The following is a 23592-nucleotide window of genomic DNA, read 5'->3' as shown; positions in this document are numbered from 1 at the left end:
TGGCCGTCCCACTTGGTGCCGCTGATACAAGCAGAAGCAGATATGGGTCTGTGTTTGCTCTGAGAGCCCAGAGGCCATGTTAGGGAAAGGGTATTTAATCAAATCACCCCCAACCCTCATGCTGATGGAGAACAAGTGAGATGTATGCATGTTGCGACTCGAAGACAGACCGACAATCACCGCTAACCGTATGGTGGGTCTGTACAGGATTGAAATAGAGACATCTTTGTGAATGGTCTGGACTCCGGAGTCGTGGCAACGTGCAAGTGGTGAAGACCCTAGTGGCTCCATGATCCAGACCGATTGAACAAGAACGACATGCGGTGAGTCGGTGCCAAAATGAAAGATATATAATGTGGTCGAAGCCTCAACGGAATTGAGAAGTCTGAAAGCACATCCCGAAATCATCCCTTTCGTTCAGCCACTGAATCATCAGTCCGACGTATAGCTTTGCTTTCTCAACAAGACAAGATGTATATCAAAACCGTTGGTTTAGTTTTTCTCTCAGTTTTCGTATCAGGCAAGTCACATTCTTCTCATTGACGAAGACTCCATGTCTCGGTTCATGTGTTGATGATCGGTCCAGCCATTGTCGCCCTCCCAACTCCGAACGCCCTTCCCGCCGCTGATATCAGTCTCATCGCAGCAAGGGGGGCTGGGTCAAACACGACCACCCTCCAAACAGACTGCTGCTGCTTGGACGGGCGGTGCTGATCAAGATGGATAGTGGTAAAACATACGTTGTTTGAGGGGCCTGTGGCGACCTCCGAGAAATTGACAGCTCTGATTTGGCATTGGCCTCTTGCCAGGAAGAGAAGGGTGTACTAAAGCTTTGCCATGCTAAGTCAATGCACATGGCGGACATCTGATGAAGTTGAGACATGATTAAAGTTAGACTCATGAAGAGACGCTCGAGGAAATAGATAAAAATAACGTGAAGGACCTTCCCACTTATGTGCTGCCAGTGTGGACTACACAGGTACCTCGGTAACATTTTAAGTCGACACTGTCCTTAGGTCTCATATGTAGCTCATCGCCGTTATTTCGGGCCTCAGCCAATATTTGATAAAAGTACCCATTCTTGTCAAACAAGACGAGGGAGCCAGTGTTCTCTCGTAGATATCAATCCTAAGCCGCCTATATTAGCTGTTCATATGCACTTGCTTGGTCTTGTCCCTACAGAGTCCGCCGTTTCATTTCCAACCCGTTGTTTAACGATTTTCGTGCTCTAGAAGCGTTGCGAATGCAACCCTCCGATGCACACGTCCTTGTGCAGGGCTGCGTGAGATTCCATCCTCCTGAGTTATGAGACACTCACAATCCTTCAGAATCATTGTGTTTCCGGTGATAGGAGATTTGGCCTGGATTATTGAAAGATCAACTGGTCGACATTGGTCCTACACTAGGGTTATTCAGTGTGAGAGTAAATCCGGCGGAGATAAGTGGTTGAGACGTGGATGCACGGGATGCATGTAATACCCCGTGACAGACTTTTACAAAGTGATCCTCTACCTGCTTTAGGATCTCGGGAGATCCAAAGCCAGCTTTCTTCGGGTTGTAATGGAGTACGCCGTGATCTATCAGCGAGGCTGAATGAAATGGAAAAGTGGGTATTACCTTTTTGGGGCCGTTCTTCTCCATTGGGCACACTTGGCGCAGTAGCTTTCCAAAGCCAAACCATTTGCGGGCACCGGTCAGAGCATTCTTACATGTAAGAGCCGTTTAATTGACAATGGTCATGCAAGAGGTAGCTCTGACCACCGCGTAAGGAAAAGGGGTGATGTTCCCAGCCTGTTCCGAAGCAGGTAAATTAGCTTCTCAACTCCAGAAAGCTGTTCTCTCCTCGGTTCCACGGATTCACCTATGCATTATTCAGCGCGAGAGCTTCGTAGAGATTAAGCCATGTCTGGGATGTCAAGCTGCTTGATAACTGTAGTGGGGCGTTGGTGATCTGGATAGCTTTGCTTTCCCTAGCGAATCTCTTCGTAAACCCCAGACTTGGCTGAACGGTAATCAACATATACGTTGTACTCAAGAACCTTCAATCTTCTTCGTTGGCTATCAATTAGATTGCGGACCATGAAAGGCAAGACTGACCTAATCATGTCTCCTAGCCAAGGTAGACAGACCGACGTCCCATTCCCTGTCTTCTGTTTCTGTCTTTGTACGTAACCCCTAAAACAAAAATGATTCCGGCAGAAACACCGCCTGTCAGGCTCAACATGAGAACAAGTGTCTAGACCATACCTGGTGGTGTATTCCAGGTCGATGATGTCTCGAATATCCGAGTCCATCTTCAGCTCAAACATTTCTGCCAGCTCAACAAGGAAGAAGCTTTACGTCCGTAACCTACATCTCTCGCGCAACATACCGCAGCATTTATTCGGGAATAGGGCCGACTTGACATGAGGAGAAGGTAGGTGGGCTGACCGTCAAAGAAAAATTGCACTCGGGCAATTGAAATCGGGCTGTCTTTCACAGTCTTTCATGAAATGCAGGTGGGAGTCCAACTTAAGAAGTGGCAATGAGATCTTATGAGCTTCTTGTGGCTGTCGATTGGCCGGTTGAATGAACACATCACCAAAAACACCGATGTCGGGAGAAGACCACATTCCCACGTGGCTCAGAACTTCGACATTGCTCCTGTAGATGAGACACAATATCCAACTCCGAATCCAGTCTGTCCTTACTATATCGTCATCTTCTGAACCTCGTCACTCTCGAAAATATCCAGAGTCCCTGACTCTGATAGGATGGCTATTAACACGGCATGAGTTCAGTTACGCAGTGAGAGTACAAAATCACACACACCGGACACTTCTCGACCTAAGAATGGTTACGTGATTGAGCTGTACGGAGTAAATGCTTGTTCTTTGGATGTATCTAGGAAGAGGACTACAGATTTACGATGTAGACAACGCCGCTTTACCCTAATAGCCCAAAGAGGTTGCCCAGCCCTTAAAGCGGCGAACTGCCAAAACGCGTCAAACTGCGTCCTTCTACGCGTTAGACATGGGCGTATTTTGCCCACCCACCACTACTGGATGAGAGTCCACGAATATCCCACGATGCCATCAAACATGCCACGATGCCACCCTCAGAGCCACTGAATCCGTTCTCTATAGAGCACTTCAATGACTCAATCCCTGTACCCCTGCCCTCTGAGGAAATTTGGGACGGATTTGAATTCCATCAACATCTCGAAAGCCAACTCCTTCGGTTAGATGATTCTGTGCTGGGACCTCTCCCCACTCTCAAATCAGATGTTTTCCAGCTGAAATTGGAGGATGTGGCTCTCCAGGACCTGTCACAATCGTCGTCTGCGGACACATCCGACTCCGAAAATGACCAGTTCGAGAGCCTAGATGGCGACAGCGTGCAAGAAGAATGGGGCGATATTTGGATCTTGCCAGATATTCAGAAGAGAAAGAGAAAGGAAAATCTACTCAGCTGGGACAAGTTTCAGAATGAAAATCATCAGGAGCCAGCATCAGCATATCTCAGCGAGACTGATCCTAGAGTATTTAACTCCATCCTCGAGGCAACCCATCAGAGTCCTGCAAGATATGTTAAATCAGACATCCTTCTAAACGCTTTCTTTGAACTGTGCATGGGGCGAAATTCTGTCCTTTTCAGCTGGGAGGAGAAAGATTGTATATTCGTGGCCAAATGGCAGGTTCTTTCGGCGCGTGGATACAGTTCGACCTTGGTGGAGAATTGCTTCGACGTCTTTTCGAGAATCGGGAAAGACACCAGATACCTTATGAGCTCTTTCCGAGCGTTGGACAACAACTCTTCGAACCTGTCATCCGCTAAAGTAACTTTCCTGTCCGCCTCCAGGTCTGTACTCTTTTCCATCCACAGATACCTCATCGAATCGAGATCAAATATTGCGTCATTGCTCCAGTTGAAGGGCATTATGGGAAAGGTCGGGTTAGTTGTCGATATGCTGAAAGAATGTGTCGGCGCTGTACAGGCCGATCCAGTGGAAGATATGATCATCCTTACCTTGATACAAAAAGCCGCTGGACCATCACTTGATCACCCTGGGCTAGCAGGACTCATGGAAATGCTACTCTCACGGACATGCCGGCCGATGCTAGCTCTTCTGAGCCAACAGATTGGACTTAGCTCTGCACAGCACGGGAATCCCAGAGTCTCCTTCGCAGGAATTTCGCCCCTCCATAATTCAGCGTGGGAATTACTGGTTGACTCGAAGCTCTCGCGTACGATATCCGAGGCTCAGAAGAGCCTAGAGATATTGAGCAGTCACTCACCAACCAGTTCTATCTTTTCCGCCACTGTACTCGAGTCTTCACCATTAAAGGAACTCGAGGCTGGGTTCACACTGCCAATCATTTCAGAACTTCAAGCGCGGGCTGTTGCATATGAGGAGGCGATGAGATCGTTAATAGTCTCAGCGGAATCCTCGACATCTACAAGTTCCCTTGACACGCCTGCCTCTGAAAGCTTCGACCTGGAGGGCCCTGTTAGCGTGCAAGCGGACACTGTCTGTGCGTTTCGGCCACAAATGGACATCTTCAACAACAGTGCGCACCCTTTGGAAGAGAGGGAATACGACGAACTCGAAGATCAGGTCCTTATGTACCTTGAGGGACAAGAGTTCGGAGACTCGCCTCTGCAACTGGACCTCGTCCCCTCCTTCAATCTATCCATCACACCCCTCGTCTCCGCTCAACACAGGTTGCTCTCTTACTCTGTGTTGCAGCTGCTCTTCCAACAACACAATCTTCTCGGCCATCTCAATTTGCAGAGAGATCTCCATCTGCTAAGAAATGCGTTCTTCTCGTCTCGTCTCAGCATAGCTCTGTTTGACCCGGATCAGAACAGTGGGGAAGGTTACAGAAGAACAACTGCCATCACTGGCCTTCGGTTGCATGTTCGAGACACGTGGCCACCTGCGGGCTCAGAGTTAAGATTGGTGCTCATGAGCATCCTATCAGACAGCCTCAATCTAGCAGATCGCACATTGGACGATTCCATGTCCTTTGCGATTCGGGATCTGCCTCTTGCTGAGCTCGAAAAGTGTCGAGACGCGGATTCAATCCACGCACTCGACTTCCTTCGACTTCATTATACGGCACCCAGTGAAATATTAGGGGCAGTCATCACGCCGGAAATACTGGACAAATATGACCGAATGTTCCAGCATCTTCTGCGGATGCTGCGAATGCAAGCAGTATCACAAAGCATGCTAAGAGAGGCTTTTCGGCATCAGTCGGAGAAGCCGCCTAGGAGCGGTCTCTCAGATCACAAAACTGTTGTCATGATGCATCATTTCACCTCGAGTGTTGCTGATTATTACCACAACACTGCCATTGAGCTGAACTGGAAGAAGTTCGAGACAGTCCTCTATACTGCAAAGGAACATCTCAACAACAGGGACTATGGTCAGACCTTGTTTATCGTACGGAGTTTGGACCACCTCCGTGTATTGCATGAGCGAACATTGAACAATATCCTCGGTGCCCTCCTGCTAAAACGGAACCAAGCTAGGTTGAGGCAAATACTGGAAGACATATATGGTGTGATACTTCGATTCGCAGCTAAACGACGCAAGAACGTCGATAGGGACCCCGAATCAGTGGGCACCCAAGGCGATGCCAGCGGTAGTACCACCAATGAGACCACGATGAAACGACTGCAAAAGGAATTTACAAGCAAAATTACGCTTTTCATTGACCTATTGCGCTCACAAGCGCAATCAGTCGAAAAGATGCCGGGGAAGAGATTACCTGATGAATTGGACGATGACGATGACGACGACGCGGATGTCAACATGTTCGAATACCTGCTGTTGAAATTGGATATGTTCGGTTACTGGACGTCGTAGACGGCATAGATATAGAGACACGGATTGTGATGTCCAACTTGGAATGCCAATGAGGAGGGGACGGAGTGATTGTGACCAGGCGGTGCTCTGGCCCTTGCATTTGCTGTAATGAACATGATACCCAGGGCAAGATCCCATCTGGGAGAATACCCAAAGATGCGGAAACTCAAAAACCTCGCTGCGTAAATGCGCCACGTCCCTTGCTCCGTTATGCAATGGTCTCTAGTCCCCTTTTTCAATGCTTCGTCTCTCCCCAGGTGTCTCAGAATATCCTCCCAAAAAGCGCCGTTGATACTTTAACGGCCAACCACCCTGCGCCAACCAGAACACCCGTCGCAGCGAGGAGTGTATTCAGATTCCTCCTCTCAATGCCCACCTCGCCGGCCCTCTTCTCGTCGTCCTCGCCCTTCGCTGTCCCCAGGCCAAACTCGGGCACATATTTGAATTCAAAGACGGTCTGCTCGCCCCCCAGGCCGTGCTTGCCCTCGACGATCACGGCCCAGAAGACCTTCCGGAGCGTCTCGATCTTGCGCCGGTCCAGCGCCGGGATGGCGCGGTACGTGTAGCACAGGCACGCGAAGAAGATGCACTGGCCGGCCATCAGGGCCCAGTACCAGGCGCCGGGCCGGCCCAGGCCCAGGGCGTCGGCGAGTTCGTTGCCGTTGAGCCAGCGGGCGTTGACCTCGAGGAAGCTGCGGCTCGCGAACGTGGGCGGCTGGTTCTCGAGGCAGCGGACGATGTTGTTGGCGAGCACCTGGCTCGTGTTGGACGGGTTGATCTCGTTCAGCAGCAGGCTCTCCATCATGCACTTGGCCCGCTCGGGCGTCTCGAAGTAGTCCGTCGGCGTGCCGACGTAGTGCGCGATGAGGCGCCACAGCGCGATGTAGTCCTCGGTTTCTTGCCTGCGCAGGAAGATCCCCTGGCGAGGCAGGGAGAGGTAGATGATGGTGGCCGAGAAGGTGCCGATGGTGGCGATGCAGTCGAGGTCGTTGATGGGGATCCCATACTTCTCGACGCTGTAGTAGCTCGGCCGGGTCTTGGACAGCTGCATGATCCGCTGCCGCACGGCCGCGTGGAGCAGACGCACTCGCACGGAACTTGCAAAGCCCGCGCCGCCCGGCTGGATGCTCTCGAGAGACCGCGTGCACTCGAGGATGTGCTGCGTCGTCTCGAACAGCCGGTGCCGCGCCACCTTGACCGAGAATCCGCCCGTGCGGGCGAGGACTTCGACCACGCGGTTGGCGCCCATGCCCCCGAGGAGCGATTGGTACGCGAGCCCTGTGAGTGTGGCAGCACCATAGCGGTAGAAGACGTCCTGTCCGCGGCAGATCTGGGCCCAGTCGACCCAGCTGGGGACAGTGGTGACTTCGTCCCAGAGTTCTTGAAGCTTAGGATGTGCGGCGTGGTGGTCCCGGAGAAGGAGGTAGAGATCGCGTTTCGATCTCGGAGATGGTGTCGGCGGTCGATTCGTATCAGCGGAGCCGTTTATAGTCGAATTTGACTGGTGTAAATGGTTTGCCACGCTCTCTGATCGAGCATCGTCCCTCTTCTGTAGCTTTGCTTCGTCTGCAGGGCTGCTGTCCTTCTGACATAAGATCTCGTAGCATTCTTCTCCAAGAACATCATAACTGTGTTTCAAAGGATGAGCCTGTTCAGGAGTAAGATGGCTAGGCGTCAACTGGAAGGTATATCCCCAGGCCGTGCGTGTGTTCTCATCTCGCCGCCGAAATGGATTCGGCCAGGCCATATTGCTATCGGACCGGTGGAGGAAGTCTTGGGACAGGTGGCATACAAACAACGGGGGAACAAATGAGAGACTTGAAAGACGATAGGAGTGTACTCTATGTTCCTCGACGAGGTCTAGACTTTCGTTCGAATCTTGATGTCAGTCATTGATCCGATGATCATTTTTGACGAGTCAAGATCTCGCTTATCTGCGGCATCTTTAGTCATGCAGCGTGATGGATCTTTGGGAAATTTGGCCCAGGTTTTTCGTTGCTGCAGGTGAACACCGTCCTTGAACTCGATCCAAACTACCTTCTGTGCCTACCTCATTAACATCTTGAGTCTGGGGACGCAACTGTGAGGGCGGGAGATCGTTGGGAAGAGAAAATATCCCTCAACATGCAGACGAGCAACAGGCTGCTGCGGACAGTCAAGACCATCTCAAGACACCCCCCGTGTGCATTATCTCGCCGTGCACATACCATGGCGTCCTCTCCACTACGGCAACCGCAAGATCCATTCACATCGTTGTTGAAGCCTACCACGCGACCGACATCCGCTACCCTGACGACGTCTATGTCCCGAGATTGCAACGTCCACAAGAGGCGGAAATACTCCTCCGAATCACGCGCGGCCGCGCCAGTCGCCCACAGACTCTGGGACGGACAGGCACCAACGAGAGGGAAGGATAGACCGCAATACAGTGAAACAAGATCGGTCGGTGGATATGACCGCAGGAGTGACAGGGAGGGGCAGTACGAGGACGAAGGGATGGTCGTGATCTCGTCCAAGGCTCAGTTTCGAGACAGACATGGACGTCCTTGGTCCAAATCTTCCGACGAGAGAAATCTCGACGCAAATTTGGGTGTGGGTATTGGTGCTGCTTCAAGGCCTAGAAAATCGCGCCTAGAGCTGCGAGACTTGACCGTGAAGCAGCGGAAGAAGTTAGAGCCATGGCAGGCCCAAAAGGCTACCCTCTCAAAGAAATTTGGTGATGAAGGATGGAACCCACGGAAGAAGCTCTCTCCTGACGCGATGGATGGGATCCGCGCTCTGCACGAAGAAGATCCCGATCGTTGGTCCACCCCCCTTCTCGCAGAACATTTTCAAGTGTCTCCAGAGGCAATACGGAGAATACTGAAGAGCAAATGGCGGCCGAGGGACGAGGAGGAGATCCAGAAAAGGAGGGAAAGATGGGCAAAGCGACACGATCGGATCTGGGACCATCAGGCAGAACTAGGGCTGCGGCCAAAGCGGATGAAGGACAGGGAGGTGGAGGATCCTGATGCCTTTGACGAGGAACTGAGAGCAAAGGAGGTGCTGGAGAATGCACGGAAAGCTTGATTTCAGCTGTTTGGTTCCGGCTGATTCCATTGATGCTAATGCTAAAGCTATTGACTGTATTTGAGTGTGTGCCTGACGAGGCGAGTGTGCATGAGCAAGCTCTGGCCGTCCTGGGCTCCTGTGACTGATGATGATATCAAAGGAAGAGAGAGAGAGAAAAGAGAAGGACAAGGGAAAGCTCTCCGTCTGTTGTCTGTCTGCCGATGCGCTCCTGGCAGAAACCTTCACCTTCAACATCACAGTGACCGATGATCAAGTGATGACAAACAGGATATTCCTTGAGCTCTTGTGTTATATCCCATGTGCGAATTCTGCTTGGTGTCAATCCTTCTGTTCCTGTCGCGATTTGAGGTGTGCTGATACTGATGGCTATGCGTTCTGTTCTGTAAGGCGCGGTCAGAAAGGGGCTGCGATGCCAAGTGTTGATGCCAGACTCACTAGGTTCCTCTTTTGGTCGTCAACTTCAGTTTCCTACCGAATCTTTCCATCGACTCACCCATCACCCATCGATCACGTGTCGTCTTACATCCGCCACATAACGACGAGGACAGTGGCCATCCAAGCAACACCGAGGACGTGAGGCACAGCTAGCCACTAACTAGCTGCGGTCCATTTGATGCTCGTGTACTTCGGTATTGGCTTCCACAGTCCGGTCTTGTCGTCATACACCATGCTGTCACGACGCTCTGGCATCGTTGGTGGCCAGATGGCATAAACAACAGGTGTGAGGTACAGCGGAATCGTCTCAATGACGGCAAGCCCAGGAAAGCCAACCGAAGCGATGAACCGAAGCCAAAAAGCCTTGTCAGCGATGAACTTGCCGTCGACGATCGATGCCTTAATCTCAGCCTGGACTCTGAAGATGACCACAATAGACATGACAAAGAAGAGGACAACATGCCACAAGATGCCTTCACGACGATGGAGAGCCCAGAGTCTCGTGGAAAGAGGTGGACGACTGTTGACATCTCGTTCTTTGATGGAGGATCCTCCAACACCGCTCACTTTGAACCCGAGCCGAAGACCTCCCAGCTGCTTTGGGAGCAAGGTTTGAAGAACATCACGGGAGAAGTGGTGACCCATCCAGACTCCAGTTGCAGTGCGACGACGGACACTCAGGTAGTATTTACCAAAGATCGACTCGATATCTCCAATGAGTGCCAGTATACGAATGATCCCGAGGAACATCACAGCCCAATACAGCGCATTGCGAGTTGGAGTGGCAATGACGGGCCGACCGCGATAAAGACAAACAAAGGCAACAATGGAGTTTCCAAGCTTGGTCAATGTCATCAAGTAAGGTCGGCAGCTATGGTGGAGCATTGCCATGCGTTGAAGCCGCGACGCTTCCTTAAGGCGGTAGTCAGACAAGGTGAAGTTCATCTTTAGAGCGTCACGGATATGTCCAGTCCACTGTCACTAAGTCAGCCATCAACGGACTTTACAAAGGCCAAGTTCACGCTCACCCAGCGACGACGTTGCTTCAGATGGGTCAGGATGCAATCTGGTTGCAATCCCCATTGCAAAACCTCGTGGATCAAGAGGATCTTCCAGCCTTTGCCATGAAGGAACCAGCTGGTGATGAGATCTTCTGTGATGGAGAACTCCGGGAAGCCACCAATTTCCGTCCAAGCTGCCTTGCGCATGACAAAACCGCTGCCGGGGCACCAGGCGACGTTGACTGAGTCCCGAAGTCCATCATCCGCACCAGTCCCAGTCATGTTCGCTTGGTTCAGGGGGTCATCGTTCGGGATATTATAGTGGTGCTGTCGCTGTCAGTACACTGGAAAACAAATGAAAAGACGGTATCGTACTTGAGCGGCAGTGACCATCCCGACATTGACATCTCTAAGAGCGTGTGGGACAAGGGCTCGCAGGAACTGAGGTTCAGGCATCATGTCGGCATCGAAGACCGCCAGGAAATCATTCTGCCCTCCAGGAAGGTCGATGACAAACTCACGCATGGTCTGGTTGAGATTTCCGGCCTTGTATCCGTGGTTGTTATCACTAGGCTTCTTGCGGGCATGGTAATAGAGGTTCTGATATCTGCCGTGCAGTTTCTCGACTTGAAGGCGAAGGCTTTCCACGTTCCCATCATCGGCCACGATCACTCTGAATTTGTCCTCGGGCCAGTCAAGCTTGCAGATGGCTTTGACGGTGTCCAAGACGACATCATCTGGCTCACCACAGCAAACGACAACGACATCGACTCCCGGAACATTGTTACCAAGGATGCGAAGTGTCGGTCGTGGTTTGGAATTACGCACAAGTCCGACCACGATACGCCAGGCTCCGTCTAGGATTGATGATACTATGACAGCATTAGCCGATGTCGACAAGGAGAGAGCGACTACTACACTTACTGTTGTCATAGAACTGCCCAAGGAAGAAGAGGTAAGCAGCCTTGGGAAACCCCTGACCTTGCCAATATGTCTGAAGGACGTTAAGGAAGAGCACTCCTAAGTACGCGGAGATGCTGATGATGTTGATCCCGGTAAGGGCGATAGAGAAGATAGAGGATCGATGCGGCTCCTTCTTTTCGACCTCCACAATGCGGTATGGTGCCCGGACCCTGGCATTGCCTGGGTTTTCGCCGTCATTGTGAGTCTGGATGGTGACGGCTCGGTGACGAACACCTGAGTCGTCCTCAGCAATGGAAACAAGATGGTCGCCAGCCATTGTGAAGACTGCTCAGGCTTTGGCAGAAGGTCTCGAGGTGGAGGGTGGCAATGAAGTTTGTAACAGGGCCAGGGTGGATGATGTGCGAGGGAACGAATGTGAAGTGTCGACACAGTTCAGCGCAGCCAGCGCCGCAGGCTGCCTCCAGAGACAGCTTTTCACGGAGGCTACAGGACGTTGAAGACACACAATGTTTGCAACCGTTGAGATCTGATGAAAGATGATTGAAGAAAGGAGGGTGATGATGACGGAGATGACGAAGGGGAGGGGGGAAGAGAGAAGAGAGAGAGAAAGAGTCTTCACTGCCAGAGCCGCCAGTCCCAAGTTGGAAGGGGTGCCGGACTGCCTGCGCTCTGGTCTCTGTTCTCTGCGCTCTTCCTTTTCAAGAGAGGGCGCAGGCTATGCTTTGGTGTCAGGCTTTCTGTTCTCCCTGGCGTCTTCTGGACAGGCAGGTGGTGAGTTAGCTCGGGAGGCCGGCAGCTTTGTGTTGGCTATCTGCTTTCAATGGCTCAGCCGATGAGATTGTCTGGCACAATGGTGCTGACTGCAACAGGAACCGCCATGTCTATCACAGACACTGATGACCTTGTCACACCTCGAATTTCATTTCCACAATGGCTGTGGGCTCTGTCAACGCACAGATCTTCCAGCCACCGCACCAGTCCTATAGATCAATGATGAGATCCATAGCCAACCAATCCAACCTCTTGACAGACATTCATCCGTTCTCTACCGTTGAACCTTTGTCTACTTTCAATTCCTCTTACCCATTTCGACATTCCTTTGTCCACACTCGTGCTTTCTTAGACAGCGCCTTTTGCAGACGCCAATATGCAAGATTGAAATCCTTCTCCGCGTTGTCCTTCTCAACCACTCAGACAGCACCAGCACCCATCACTTCCCAAGAGTACACCAACACTCTTCTTTCCAGAAGGAGAAGCCGGCACCACAACACTGGCCAGTACTGCATCTGACTGGACCGCGCAACTTTGATCCTCGACGCGTCACTCACAACGGAGGAAGGAAAAACGTCTTCTGAGAAAGGGAAAATGATTCGTCTCACAACCGTTGACATTCTGACAATGGAAAAGAGCCCAGATACTGTTGGGTCCTCAAGGCAGATGGGTTCAGCATTGCAATGACGAGCTAGGATAGCCATCATGCAGTAATACCACAAGTCAAGAACTTTCCAGATCGGCGCTTCGAAGGGTTTTGCTATTTCAGAAAACAGTCGAACATGAGCTTGAAAACCATGTCGTTCACGACATTCGAAACTCAACGAAATTCGACGTCGCCCGATGATTTGAAATGACGTAAAAGGCTCGGGACGCAAGATAATACTCAATGATGGTGGAAAAGAGACGAACCGTCCATAAACACCGGTCAGCCCTGCTCCAACTCTGCGGCCTTTTTGAAGACAATAACTTCAAAGGCCTCGCCAGGTCTTCATCCAAACAGTGCCATATTTTCGCTTCGAAGGGACTCACACACAGCGGTATGCAAAAGGAGCACTCAGAGTTCCGTGATCCATGAATCCTTCGACAACATACAACAGTCACACCGATTGCAATGTCCATTGCGTTCTGAAAGACAGCTGTTGTTGCCACGATCATCTTGACCTTGGCATGTTTGACTACAAGCTAAGCTTCTGCAACAAAGGGTGCATGTCTGCTCTGAGCTCTCTCCTTGCACGACAACAGCACGTCTTTGAAACTTCCTATCATGAGGAACCTTGCCGGCGCACAACGTAGACCACCCCTTTGTGGGGAGAGCCTTGTCCGAATAGAGTTCAGATTTCCTGCTGCAGACCCGCCTGATAGCAAACATGCCGAGCCGTAGCCTTGTCTCGGCGCGTTTGTAGCAGGACGAAAGATTGACAATTGAACTTTTGGTTCCTTGCGCAGCAAGCAGCTGGTGTGTATTGGCAGGCTAGCTAGCGGCGGTATTTCCTGAACAGACTGCGGAGCTTCCTCTCTTTTGCTTGTTCTACTTTACTTTATCCATTGCGCCTCTTCTTAAGGTTGGATGAGAGCTTCGATAGTTGCATCAAAATGGTGAATGTTCTGAAGCGCATGCGCGGTCTTCAACCTGTGAGTGTTTTCTTCGGTCCTGGAGAGGAGTTGCTGACGTTTTCTAGAAAGTAAGTATCTCCAACATTCGACAAAGCGAGTGCGCGCTCATCCTTTCAGCTGTTCAAAGTCCGGCATGGCGAAGGCGCAGCCATTCTGCCTCCTCCACCTTCCCCCCAATTGACGCGGCTGAGCCTACAATATGATCGAAAGCAATGGAACAAAAGCACGAGACCCGCGAGGATATTTCACAAAGACCACCTGCCACGGCTGAAATACCACAACCCAGGTCTGCCAATCAGAGTAGAACAGGGGCCCAGCCGGCTCCGATTGACTTTTGAGAGTGCCGACCAGCAAGCGTTAAGGGTGCTGGAAGGGACCTCGTTAGAAACGAGCAACGACGGCGAATATCGAGAAACGTGGACTGCGATCGAGACGAAATCCCAAGGTTCCGACGAGACAGCCACCAGTACATCACCGTCCTCGTCGTCAACCTCTCCCGCGACATCGATTTTCAGCAGGAGCGTGGAACTACGTTTAGGGCCGCACCAACCAGGGAGCATATGGAAGTGGTTCCAGAACACAACAAAATGCGAAGATTTCCCCGAGGACCCCGAAGAAAATGAACAAATGGAGAGACTAAAGGAATTCTTCGCAAAGGCAGAGGAAGACAGGCAGCGCGTCAAAGCCGGCATGGATGCGATCAGGAAACAAAAGGAGGATTTGAAAAGAGCGAGAGAAGCTGCCGAGAGAATGGCCAACGAGGCATAAACGCCCGGCATGTCACTATTGGACTTATGTACATTACCCAACACACTGTACACCATTCTGCTGTTCTGGAAGTGGTTTCAGCTACAGCTTTCTCCCAATTGGTTCCGAAATCCTACATGACTCCTGGATCGCCCTCAAACTCTTCACTGCCGCCGCTCTCTGCAGGTTCAAACTCGTATGGCGAGTCAGTATCTCACAGTAACCGGCTCGTTGGTTGGGGATCAAACAGCCGTGTGATGGGGTTTCGTGAAATCGACGTTCTTTGAAACTCGATTGTTCACAGCCACCGTTCTGTGAGTCAGCCTCCTAATGCCTCGTCTCTGTCATTTGCGGGCATCCGAAGTGTCTACTTTCTCTCGGTCAGCTATTTAAGATGGGCATTTCCTCAATCCTTGTATCCCTCCCTCTGCTCTCTTTCTCTATTGAACATATTCTCCGTGTGGTTCAGCATGGTGCGCAAGAACTCAAAACATCCCCGACCATTCTTAGAAGAAGCAGGCCCATTCAGCCAGCCAGAACTCCACGCAGCGTCTGATTCGCCCCAATCGCTTGACAGTGAGCCTGTATCCTCACGGACAGGATCTCCATCTCCTTACATTTCAGAAGATATTAGGCAGGCTCCGCAGCAGAAGCCCGACAGTGCTATTCCGGCTCAGTCTGGTGCTAGGTCTCCCTCTAAGGCTATTCCAGCATCCGCAGAGCGAGCACAGCGAATCCAAAGAGAACAGATCAGCCACCAGGTTCACCGAACTCTTGACCTAATAAGCATGGTCTGCTGGGGCGACGTGGAGACCGCAGTGACCGTGTTGCGCCGCTCATACCTCCTTGCGCTCGACAGGATCGACCGTGGCGATCGGAGCGTCCTTCTTTTCCGTCCCAGCGATCCCGATTTTGTACTTTGGGATAACAGACACACTAGTTTTGCCGAAGACTATGAGGACTGGGTGCTTCCATTACGCCACCACAATGTCGGGGCACATTCGCTGAGACGTGGGCTCCGACCTAGACGCTGTCCCGGTGGAAGTCGCGTGCTGAGCAACGGTCGAGACTTCGATTTCGACGAGAGGGCTATTGTCGTTAGGCTCTATGGCGGTCAGTCCACATCGCGACCCGAAGGTCATCAATGCGGTCAGTCAAGTCACGGACAACCGCCAGGGCGACAGCCTCGCTATCCTACTCGCGAGCGACCACCCCCTCCCCAGCGAGGTCGAGGCAGCCACCTCCGACAGTCTCTCCGCGATCTCTCAAAGGAGGACAAGGCTGGATCCTCATGCAATCAAGCCTCCCACAACGACGCACAGGCGAACATCGCCACAACGGCGCCATCTCGCGCCACTAGTTCTCCCGCCCGTACCACCATCTCTCGGCCTGGACCGATTTCGCCACACCACACCGCCCGCTACCGCCGAGAATGGGAAGCCTTCTCCAGACGAGAGGTCGACAACCCTCTGATACCACGAGAACCACGTCTGCCGCGCCGGCACGGAAACGCGCCGAGGCCATCGACTCTGGACGCTCAAGTCCCGGACCCTGGTTCGAGAGCGACAACGCCCCGCCAGCTTGGCCAGGCCGCGCCATGATGACTGTCTGGGAGCTCTGCCATCAGGAGCCCGGCAATGCTCCGGGATTGGATCCCAGCCACCACAGAAACGGAGCGTGTATGCTGATGCTGGGCTTCAACGGTGATGTTGACGGGGTAGCTCTCCCAAGGCACGGAATGGGACTCTCGAGCGAGGAACGGTGCTGAGGTCTTTCCGTAGAGTGTCTCGTGCCCGGGGAAGCGGCTGGGCGCACATAGAGCTAGTTGGAAGATATCTACATTGGATTTGCTCACTCTCCCAGTGACTTAATTGACCTAATTGACCGGACTGGTATTGCCCGAGTGAGATACAAGGGCACCTTGGAGAGCACGTGGGACTCGCAGCGGTAAACACAGCAACCTTTCTACATGACAATTCAACTCTTCTGCATGTTCAACAACGCCTCAGTATAGATGTCTTGCACGCTCTCCGTGGTTCCATGAGTGCCCCATCGCGTCCCATCTATCCACTCGTCCGTCCATCCATCTCATACACCCCCTGATATCTCATCCCAGTCCCTCGCTCAGCCAGGCCGCCGGTGCTGTTCTCTTCCTGTATCGTACTCCCGGCCACCGGTACAACTCACTAGACAGTAGCTACAAAGCCACACAAGGGCGGAATGAGAGAAAGGAACAGAATGAAAGGAATTGCTTCGCTGCCCTGCTACTGCATTCGTTGTATGGCACCGGCTCACTGCACGACATGTTCCTCCTACACGACACCCAAGTCCTCCCCGGCGCGCAACCCGCCCTGGACGATCTTGCGGAAGAGGTCCTCACCACTATCCGCGTTCCCTTCTCCATTGCCATTGCCATTCCCATCTGCTTGCGCGCCCGCGCCCGCGGCGTTGTCGTCCGGCCCAATCCAGTCCACCCACCCGCGGAACCCGGCGCTCTTGCCCACGACGCCCATCTCGACGCCCCAGCTCCACAGGCGCACGTCCACCATGGCCGCGGCGGTCATGTGCACGTGCACGTGGCGCGGGTCCATGAACTTGTCGTACCCGACCCACAGGATGTCCACGCCGGGCAGGCCGCGGTGGCGGATCACGCTGGATTCTTTGTCCAGCCGGCCGCAGCGGTCGTTGGGGCCGGGTCCGCGCGGGTCAGGGTACCGGCTTCGCGGGGGACGAGAGCTCGGACTGGAGAGTGAAGTTGGCATTTGCACGCGTCGGATGCCGCGCCAGCCGATCTCCACGGCCGTTGTGGGCGGTCGACGCGGCGGCCGCGGCGAGGATACGTGTGTCACGTCGTGCATATGGTCGTGGTGCAGCACGTGCCTGGTGAATCCTTGCTGCGCGAGCAGCTTCCAGCTCAGCTCCGAATACTCTGCCCCCGGCGTGTACAGCACGTTCGACAGGGTCATGACGCTGACGTCGAATTCGATCTGGCGCTTGGGCCCCGGCTGGATCGGGAGCACCACCGTGCCGCGCCTCCTCCTCTGCGGGTCTTGTTGACGTTGGCCTTGCTGCACGCCGCGACCACTGCTACTACCGGCGGGAGTCGACTCTCTGGGCACCCGCCGAGGCAGGCGGAATAAGTTCAGATCTGCGCATTTGTGCGTCTCGGAAGCCAGGTTCAGGATCCACGGCGTGAATTTCATGCTCTGCGTATGCTGGGCCAATCCTCGCGGCGGTTCAGGAAACCGGGTCGGTTGGGGAAGCGGCGTGGGCGGATAAGGATACGAGTCGGGCAAGGGGATGTCTCGCGAGGTGCGGCGGATGGTTGGCTGGCGAATCAACACGCCTGGGGGTCGTCTCGGTGGCAGTGGGTAGACCTCGTCAACGTCGTCGTCGCCATAGAAGCCACCAAAGCCGAAGCCGCCGCCGCCGTACACCAAGCCTGATGGAGGGAGGGGGATCAGATCGCGACCGCCTAGCCGAGCCATTTGTGGGTGGTGAGTATATTTGGTTGTGTTTCTCTGGATTTGATGTTGTTCGGGACCTGAAGTTGGAATTCGCTCTGGAGATGAAGCAAAGCGCGATGATAAAGGTTTGGAGTGGAAGAAACGATGGAGCGTCTTCGGCATGGGGAGAAGATGGAAGGAGAAGAATGGACGGACAGAGGGGAAACGTTGGGAGTGGATTTGAATTCTGCGCTTCAAGGCTTTAGTCACCATTTCGATTGTGAAATATGTCTGTTTGGGGAGTGATCACTGAACGACGACAGAGTAGTGCCAGCTTTGCTGTCTCACGGTGCTCCAGTCATTGTCACTTGTCTTGTTTGCCGTGGATGGTCCAAGTTGACAAAGAGAGGAAGATATCCAGTGATGCCTAAAAATGTCAGCAAAGTTCACTTGTGCGGTGTCCATCTCACCTTCACAATCACCCAATACGTTCATAATGCGGCCTCAGTCTCAGTCACGTCACAGTGCTCAATATATAGCATTGCGATCTCCGTGGCTGCTAGGGGTGCATGGTCTTGTTGAACTCCAGAGGCAAAGAGTGCACCAGCAGACTCTCGGACAGATCTGCTCCCAGCTCTCGAGAGTTAACGCTCAGCATCGTACTCGTCCACAACTAGCAGCGCCTTCCCTGGTTCATCGACATGCTCGATTGCAGTGCCGTAGATCCCAATCTTGATAATTTGACTCAGAACCAATCTGGTATAATCGCGCTGCAAGGCTTTCAGATTGATTATGTTCCGCGGCTTGTCCGTCTTGTAGTACAAGACGTCCTGGAGTCGGATGGCTGTCAGCCTGTCGCTTCTTGTAATGGGGATCACGACGTCGCCCTTCCCAAGCACCACGAAATCCTTGGTCCGATCCGCTGAGAGGTCTTCGTCGAGGTTGAAGAAGAGAGATCGCTCGTGGCAGTAGTGGTGCGGGCTGTCGTTCCAGACTATCCATCTTTCCTGCTGCGGAGGCATTGATGGATGTTAATATTGAGTGAGCCGCTGTCGTCAGAGGTAAGAATGCGCGGGTCGTCCTTGTTGGTCCTTGAGTGATGTTGGAAGTGGTTGAGTGTTCTGGTACCGACGAATGTCCGGGATAGAGGGAGTCAAGTGCAAAGTCCGCATCCACCTTTGAGCCAGACTGATATATGATCACCAAGTGAAGAGTTGTGATCGGTCGCCCTGATACTTCAAAAGCCTGAGTCGTAACAATGACAATCCTGGCCCGTTTGGCAAACACTGTCTGACTCTTCGAGACCAGCACTGCTTTCTGCGTTTGGCCTCTTGATGACCGCGCTCAATTGTCTCCAATTCTACAACCGGCCAGTCATCTGGCCAAACGCCAGCATAACCGTAGAACACCGAACTGACAGCGCTCGTCTGCCGCTTCGAGCGCACTCAGCGTCGGCCCTTGGAGGAGACTCTTGCACCGCGGATTGACTTTGGTCCCGATCATCATCATCATGGGGAAGGTCGACTATGAGGACTTTGCGTTCGTCTCTCTGCATTTCAGGTACAAAAGGCACCGACCGAGCCAGTGATAATTGGTCCAGCAGATCGTATTCTCTGACTTTCCAGTATTTCGAAGAGGCCGAAAACAGATTCAAGAATGACCGATGCACTACCACTTGTAGAGTAGGCAAGCTGTCAGGTATCCTTCACAACTCGTCGGCCTGCATTAATAGCTCTTTGCCCAATCTTTGCAGGTAAGCTCTCGCGACGTCCTTCGGAATGTTCGCAAGCATAAGATTTGAGCTCGCAGCGGATTTTTTAAGAGCAGTTTGCCCATTTAGCGCCGGCGCAGGCTGGCAAACATTTGAAGTGAATCTCTTAACAACATTCTCGAGGTCCCTTCGTCCCTCCTCATAGGCTGCCAGCTCAGGCGATGATTCGTGGCGGGGACTGGCAGCAATCAGATGGCGCTTTAGATTACGGAAAGAGAGATTGACTGTCGCGTCGACCCAGTCACTCTGACTGCGTCGTTTTTCTTTGAAATCGGACACAGATTCACTTCCCGAAATTGAGCCGTTGCTGCTGGCACTGGATAGCTTCTCGCTCGAGGTACTAGACGAGAAGGCGCCATTGCAACGCCGGTCTTTGTCGTTGATGCCATCGATGTATATCACACTGGCCACAGACCAGAAAGGTGGAATGAAAAGGGCGTCCCCGGGCTTCTGTATGACGATGTGGGGACTAGTCCCAGACGGTGCGTAGAAGATGTGCTCCTGCAATGGTGTCTTGTCACAGAAGATATCAAGATGGCTCGTAGTTGCCCCAGGTGGGAACTCGAGCTTGCTTTGGTCGCAGGGTGGGAACAGGAGTAATTTCCGGGTGCCATGGAGTTGGAACACGATGCTTGCCATGGCACTGTATTGGAGCTTGGTGGAGATCTTCTTTGATATCACCAACTGGAGCGAGTGCATAAGAGGCCCGACGCTGCGTAGCTGAGCAGGAATCTCAAACTGATCACCGATGTCAGGGTGGGTTTTCTGGGGGGATGTTGGACTGCTGTCTTCCGGTCTGGCAGCTAGACTGCGAATGCCAAAGGTCGTTGACGACATACCAAGCGCCTCCAAGATTTGGCTCAGCGACAGATTCACATGTGTCGAACCTTTCAGGAGAGTGCTCATCTCCTCGCTCATGGTGTTCTGGAGAAGTGTTGTTTTGAGAAAATCGACTGAATGCAACCGACACGACCCCAGAGGAAGCCCGCTCATGAGCAGAGGTCGCGAGACACGCACTGCGGCGTGGAAGTCTTCAGGATCGGTCAACGGGGCCGGAGCAATCAGAACTCCCTCGGGCCGCCTGTCAACCGCAGTTAAGCTCGAGTCCGAATTCGCTGGAGGATATTTGGAAGCCTTGCTGGGCACGGTGACCCAGTCAGCGGCAAGGCCAGCTTCTTTTTCATACAGAACCCAGATACCTTTGTTGAAGTACTCGCCGTAGTTGAAGCAGTCGGCACCCCCACCCAGGATAACATACATGCCTGTCCGCGTTCGAAGTGTGGAATGGCCGATGAGGAACGGCCGCGGACAGTCTTGTGAGCACATTGCCTCCACGGCTCCGACGCGGAAGCTTGGCTCTTTGCTCTCGTCATGCCAAGTCGAAAATGTCCCAGTCAGAGACAAGATCTCGTACGTTTTTTGTATGCATCCCAATCTGGCTATGCCGCCGATAATCAGGAGGTAGTCTTGTACAAAGCCATATGAAGCACCGAAGCGAGCAAAGTATTGGTATGACCCAATGCTGGTATCCAATCCGTGGGAAGGGCGAAACCTTAGTGCTTGCACGGCATTATCGCGTATCACCAGTCGCCACCGCCAGAAGCCCTGGCATATGACGCCGTCTTGCCGCATGCCACCAAACAACAAGCCATGGTTGAAACCGAGACACACAAAGTTTGGTCCGAACCTAGGTTTGGGGTCCTTACCGAAAATGCGCAGCTCACGCCAGCCTTTGTTTGGCTCCCACAGCAGCACTTCGGTGGCCACTTTGGTTGGGCTTACCTTGCCGCCAAAGCAAATGGCACCAAAAACATTGTCAGGCAAGGTCACTGGGGCTATCCGATGTCGATACCGTCCTTCGGGCAGGTCGTGGATGCGATACCAAATATTCCCTTTCTGTAACCAACAGTCCTTTAGAGGTTGAGTTGGCGACAGTCGGCCACCGACCAGAATGTTGTCTCCATTGTTCAGTGCGGTTATGACATGACAGCATCGAGCACCGACTTCAGGAGGCAAAACGATGGGTGTCTCCTCGTTCAGATGGCGTGGTCGGCAAACGGCACTCGTCGAAAGGCACGACTTTGATCCGGCACCGCCAAAGATTGCAACAGCGTCTTGGTCGGGTATGGGATATGCTGATCCGTGATGACGCTGGCAAAGTTCGCCCGGGTCGTCGTAGTAGCGGTAAGCGAAATGCTCAGAGTCGGGATTGCAGGGCGAGGAAGTCCTCGCCGAGATATCAGAAGCTTCGCTAGAAACTGAGTCGGCGCGAGACTTCATGAGTTTTCCTGGAAGGACGGGATGAACGCCATTTTGTGCAATGACCAGGCAATAGTGGCTCGCCCAAAGAGCAAATTCTTCCCACTCATCGAAAGGCTCAACGTGGTCCAGCTCCATGCGTTGTGACGGAGAGAGAAAGCGAGGATCGGCCCAGAGCTCCCATAACGACTGGTAATCAATCTGGGCGAACCCTGCGTTGCTGAAGCGCTGGATTTGGGAGCGGTCATCTGGATACTGGAAGATGGATTTCAAGGGCGTGCCGAGGCCAGTATAGTGATCGGTCATCCTCCTCGTGAAAGGATTGTCAGGCTGATCAGGGCTACAAGGCTCGAGGAGGCAGAAGGCGACATCTAATGGTTATGCGCAGTCAGGAAAGCGATACAGAGGTCATTTCGAGTGAGATCAGAGTGCCAACTCACCCTTCGATAGTCTCGAACACCAAGAGATGAGGGTGTCGGCAGAGCTCACGGGCATGAAGGAGATGGAATCCTCGGCGATGCAAAGGACAGAGCACTCATCCAGACTGACCACGGACTTCTTGAGTAGTCGTTCCAATCTCTGGAGGTTGCGCATATCGCAGCCGATTGCCGCATATTCTTCGCTGTCGACCAGCAAGGCAGGGTCGCTGCCGCCGCAAGATGAGCCAGAGAAATGCAGCAGGTCTCTCAGCTCGGGCGTGCTCATGATGATGTCCCTCTTGGTCTCCATCACTAGGTCGTAGTCGACGTCGACGAATTTGGCGCCGGAACAAAGCCCGGCCTCTTGGGACAACCATCGGAATGGCAAAGGGTCACTGAACGAGTTGGCGGGCCGTTCTTAGCCTGTGAAAGGTCGCGGCAAGGAATCTTGACTCACTATCCAGCGCCGAAGTTGATGATGACTTTCTTCTGGTCCGAGGGTCTCTCGAGGAATTGCTGAATCACCCATTTGATGGCGCGCATGCGAAGCCAGTAGCCGCGATGGACCGCCGGGGAAGCACGTTTGACCTTTTTTGCGAAGAACTTGTGGAAATGCGGCTTCGGTAGGTACAGGCGCTCGGTGCTGGCTTTGAAGGCTGTGGTTGCGTTATTGGTCTTTGCGCTTCAGTCAGTGTCCGTCCGAATGTCCTTGACCACCCAGAGGGGATCTGGTCAACCTACGGCCATGATGAGCCCAGCATTTCGTTCAAATGGCAGGACATCCTCGCTACCGCTGCCGCCGACGCCATTACTTCCAGATGGCCGCATTGTTCGAAGCACGGGCTGCCAGAGCCATAGAGAATCGGAAACACACAATTGAGCCAACCACCGGTCAAAGTGGAGGACGCCGGCAAGGAAGACGGTGGGGAAGGTAGTCGGGAAATAACTACATGGACACGGAGAACAGGAATGAAAAGAGCGAGTCTCACTGTCAGATGGAACAAAGCAGCAACAGCCTCGGATGATGGTTTGATGATGGCGAGGAATGAAGATGAAGATGAAGTTGTGGACGGAAGATGGAACGATGGATGACTAACGCCCTTCGCCACTGGTGACTTGACAAGCTTTTTACGCGAGACGCTGACGGAGGCCGATGGTCAGACGAGCATCGCATCTACAACAATAGACAACAGTAGACAGTCTCATGTAATCAATCATCTCCCCTCGCGGTCCGTATATGTAACCCTCTGCTTCGTGTTGATCCAAGCCAATAGAC

At 52.9% G+C, this 23592-nt stretch overlaps 9 protein-coding genes across 9 annotated transcripts; 4 read left to right on the top strand and 5 right to left on the bottom strand.

The window, feature by feature from the left end:
• The first annotated feature begins 3040 nt into the window (after positions 1–3040).
• Positions 3041–5979, top strand: PV07_10656 (uncharacterized protein). Its single transcript, XM_016398005.1, has one exon. The coding sequence runs from the start codon at positions 3089–3091 to the stop codon at positions 5852–5854; it is 2766 nt and encodes a 921-aa protein (XP_016245196.1). The 5' UTR covers positions 3041–3088; the 3' UTR covers positions 5855–5979.
• Positions 5845–7725, bottom strand: PV07_10655 (uncharacterized protein). The gene has a single exon (XM_016398004.1). The coding sequence runs from the start codon at positions 7599–7601 to the stop codon at positions 6117–6119; it is 1485 nt and encodes a 494-aa protein (XP_016245195.1). The 5' UTR covers positions 7602–7725; the 3' UTR covers positions 5845–6116.
• A 135-nt stretch (positions 7726–7860) lies between these two features.
• On the top strand, positions 7861–11889 carry PV07_10653 (uncharacterized protein). The gene has a single exon (XM_016398002.1). The coding sequence runs from the start codon at positions 7979–7981 to the stop codon at positions 8921–8923; it is 945 nt and encodes a 314-aa protein (XP_016245193.1). The 5' UTR covers positions 7861–7978; the 3' UTR covers positions 8924–11889.
• On the bottom strand, positions 9518–11602 carry PV07_10654 (uncharacterized protein; the record flags this gene model as incomplete). The annotated part of the gene is made up of 4 exons (XM_016398003.1): positions 9518–10336; positions 10390–10689; positions 10738–11234; positions 11287–11602. 4 exons carry the CDS (start codon positions 11600–11602, stop codon positions 9518–9520), a joined length of 1932 nt encoding a protein of 643 aa, XP_016245194.1.
• A 1635-nt stretch (positions 11890–13524) lies between the features above and the next one.
• On the top strand, positions 13525–14879 carry PV07_10652 (uncharacterized protein). Its single transcript, XM_016398001.1, has 3 exons — positions 13525–13692; positions 13740–13742; positions 13792–14879. The coding sequence occupies exons 1-3, from the start codon at positions 13654–13656 to the stop codon at positions 14440–14442; spliced, it is 693 nt and encodes a 230-aa protein (XP_016245192.1). The 5' UTR covers positions 13525–13653; the 3' UTR covers positions 14443–14879.
• Positions 14880–14891: 12 nt separating this feature from the next.
• Positions 14892–16022, top strand: PV07_10651 (uncharacterized protein; the record flags this gene model as incomplete). The annotated part of the gene is made up of 1 exon (XM_016398000.1): positions 14892–16022. One exon carries the CDS (start codon positions 14892–14894, stop codon positions 16020–16022), a length of 1131 nt encoding a protein of 376 aa, XP_016245191.1.
• Positions 16023–16733: 711 nt separating this feature from the next.
• On the bottom strand, positions 16734–17909 carry PV07_10650 (uncharacterized protein; the record flags this gene model as incomplete). Its single annotated transcript, XM_016397999.1, has 1 exon — positions 16734–17909. One exon carries the CDS (start codon positions 17907–17909, stop codon positions 16734–16736), a length of 1176 nt encoding a protein of 391 aa, XP_016245190.1.
• A 602-nt stretch (positions 17910–18511) lies between these two features.
• PV07_10649 (uncharacterized protein) lies at positions 18512–18889 on the bottom strand (the record flags this gene model as incomplete). The annotated part of the gene is made up of 1 exon (XM_016397998.1): positions 18512–18889. One exon carries the CDS (start codon positions 18887–18889, stop codon positions 18512–18514), a length of 378 nt encoding a protein of 125 aa, XP_016245189.1.
• Positions 18890–19572: 683 nt separating this feature from the next.
• On the bottom strand, positions 19573–23144 carry PV07_10648 (uncharacterized protein; the record flags this gene model as incomplete). Its single annotated transcript, XM_016397997.1, has 4 exons — positions 19573–22268; positions 22338–22711; positions 22774–22991; positions 23058–23144. The coding sequence occupies 4 exons, from the start codon at positions 23142–23144 to the stop codon at positions 19573–19575; spliced, it is 3375 nt and encodes a 1124-aa protein (XP_016245188.1).
• Positions 23145–23592: the final 448 nt, after the last annotated feature.

The sequence above is a fragment of the Cladophialophora immunda genome, assembly GCF_000835495.1.
Source record: "Cladophialophora immunda strain CBS 83496 unplaced genomic scaffold supercont1.6, whole genome shotgun sequence".
NCBI lineage: Eukaryota > Fungi > Ascomycota > Eurotiomycetes > Chaetothyriales > Herpotrichiellaceae > Cladophialophora > Cladophialophora immunda.
The sequence above is the reverse complement of the archived record's forward strand: the minus strand, read 5'-3'. Positions and strand labels throughout refer to the sequence as shown.

Coding starts and splice junctions, on each gene's coding strand:
- PV07_10656 (XM_016398005.1), top strand. CDS start 3,089: ATGCCACCCTCAGAGCCACTGAATCCGTTCTCTATAGAGCACTTCAAT.
- PV07_10655 (XM_016398004.1), bottom strand. CDS start 7,601: ATGGCCTGGCCGAATCCATTTCGGCGGCGAGATGAGAACACACGCACG.
- PV07_10653 (XM_016398002.1), top strand. CDS start 7,979: ATGCAGACGAGCAACAGGCTGCTGCGGACAGTCAAGACCATCTCAAGA.
- PV07_10652 (XM_016398001.1), top strand. CDS start 13,654: ATGGTGAATGTTCTGAAGCGCATGCGCGGTCTTCAACCT.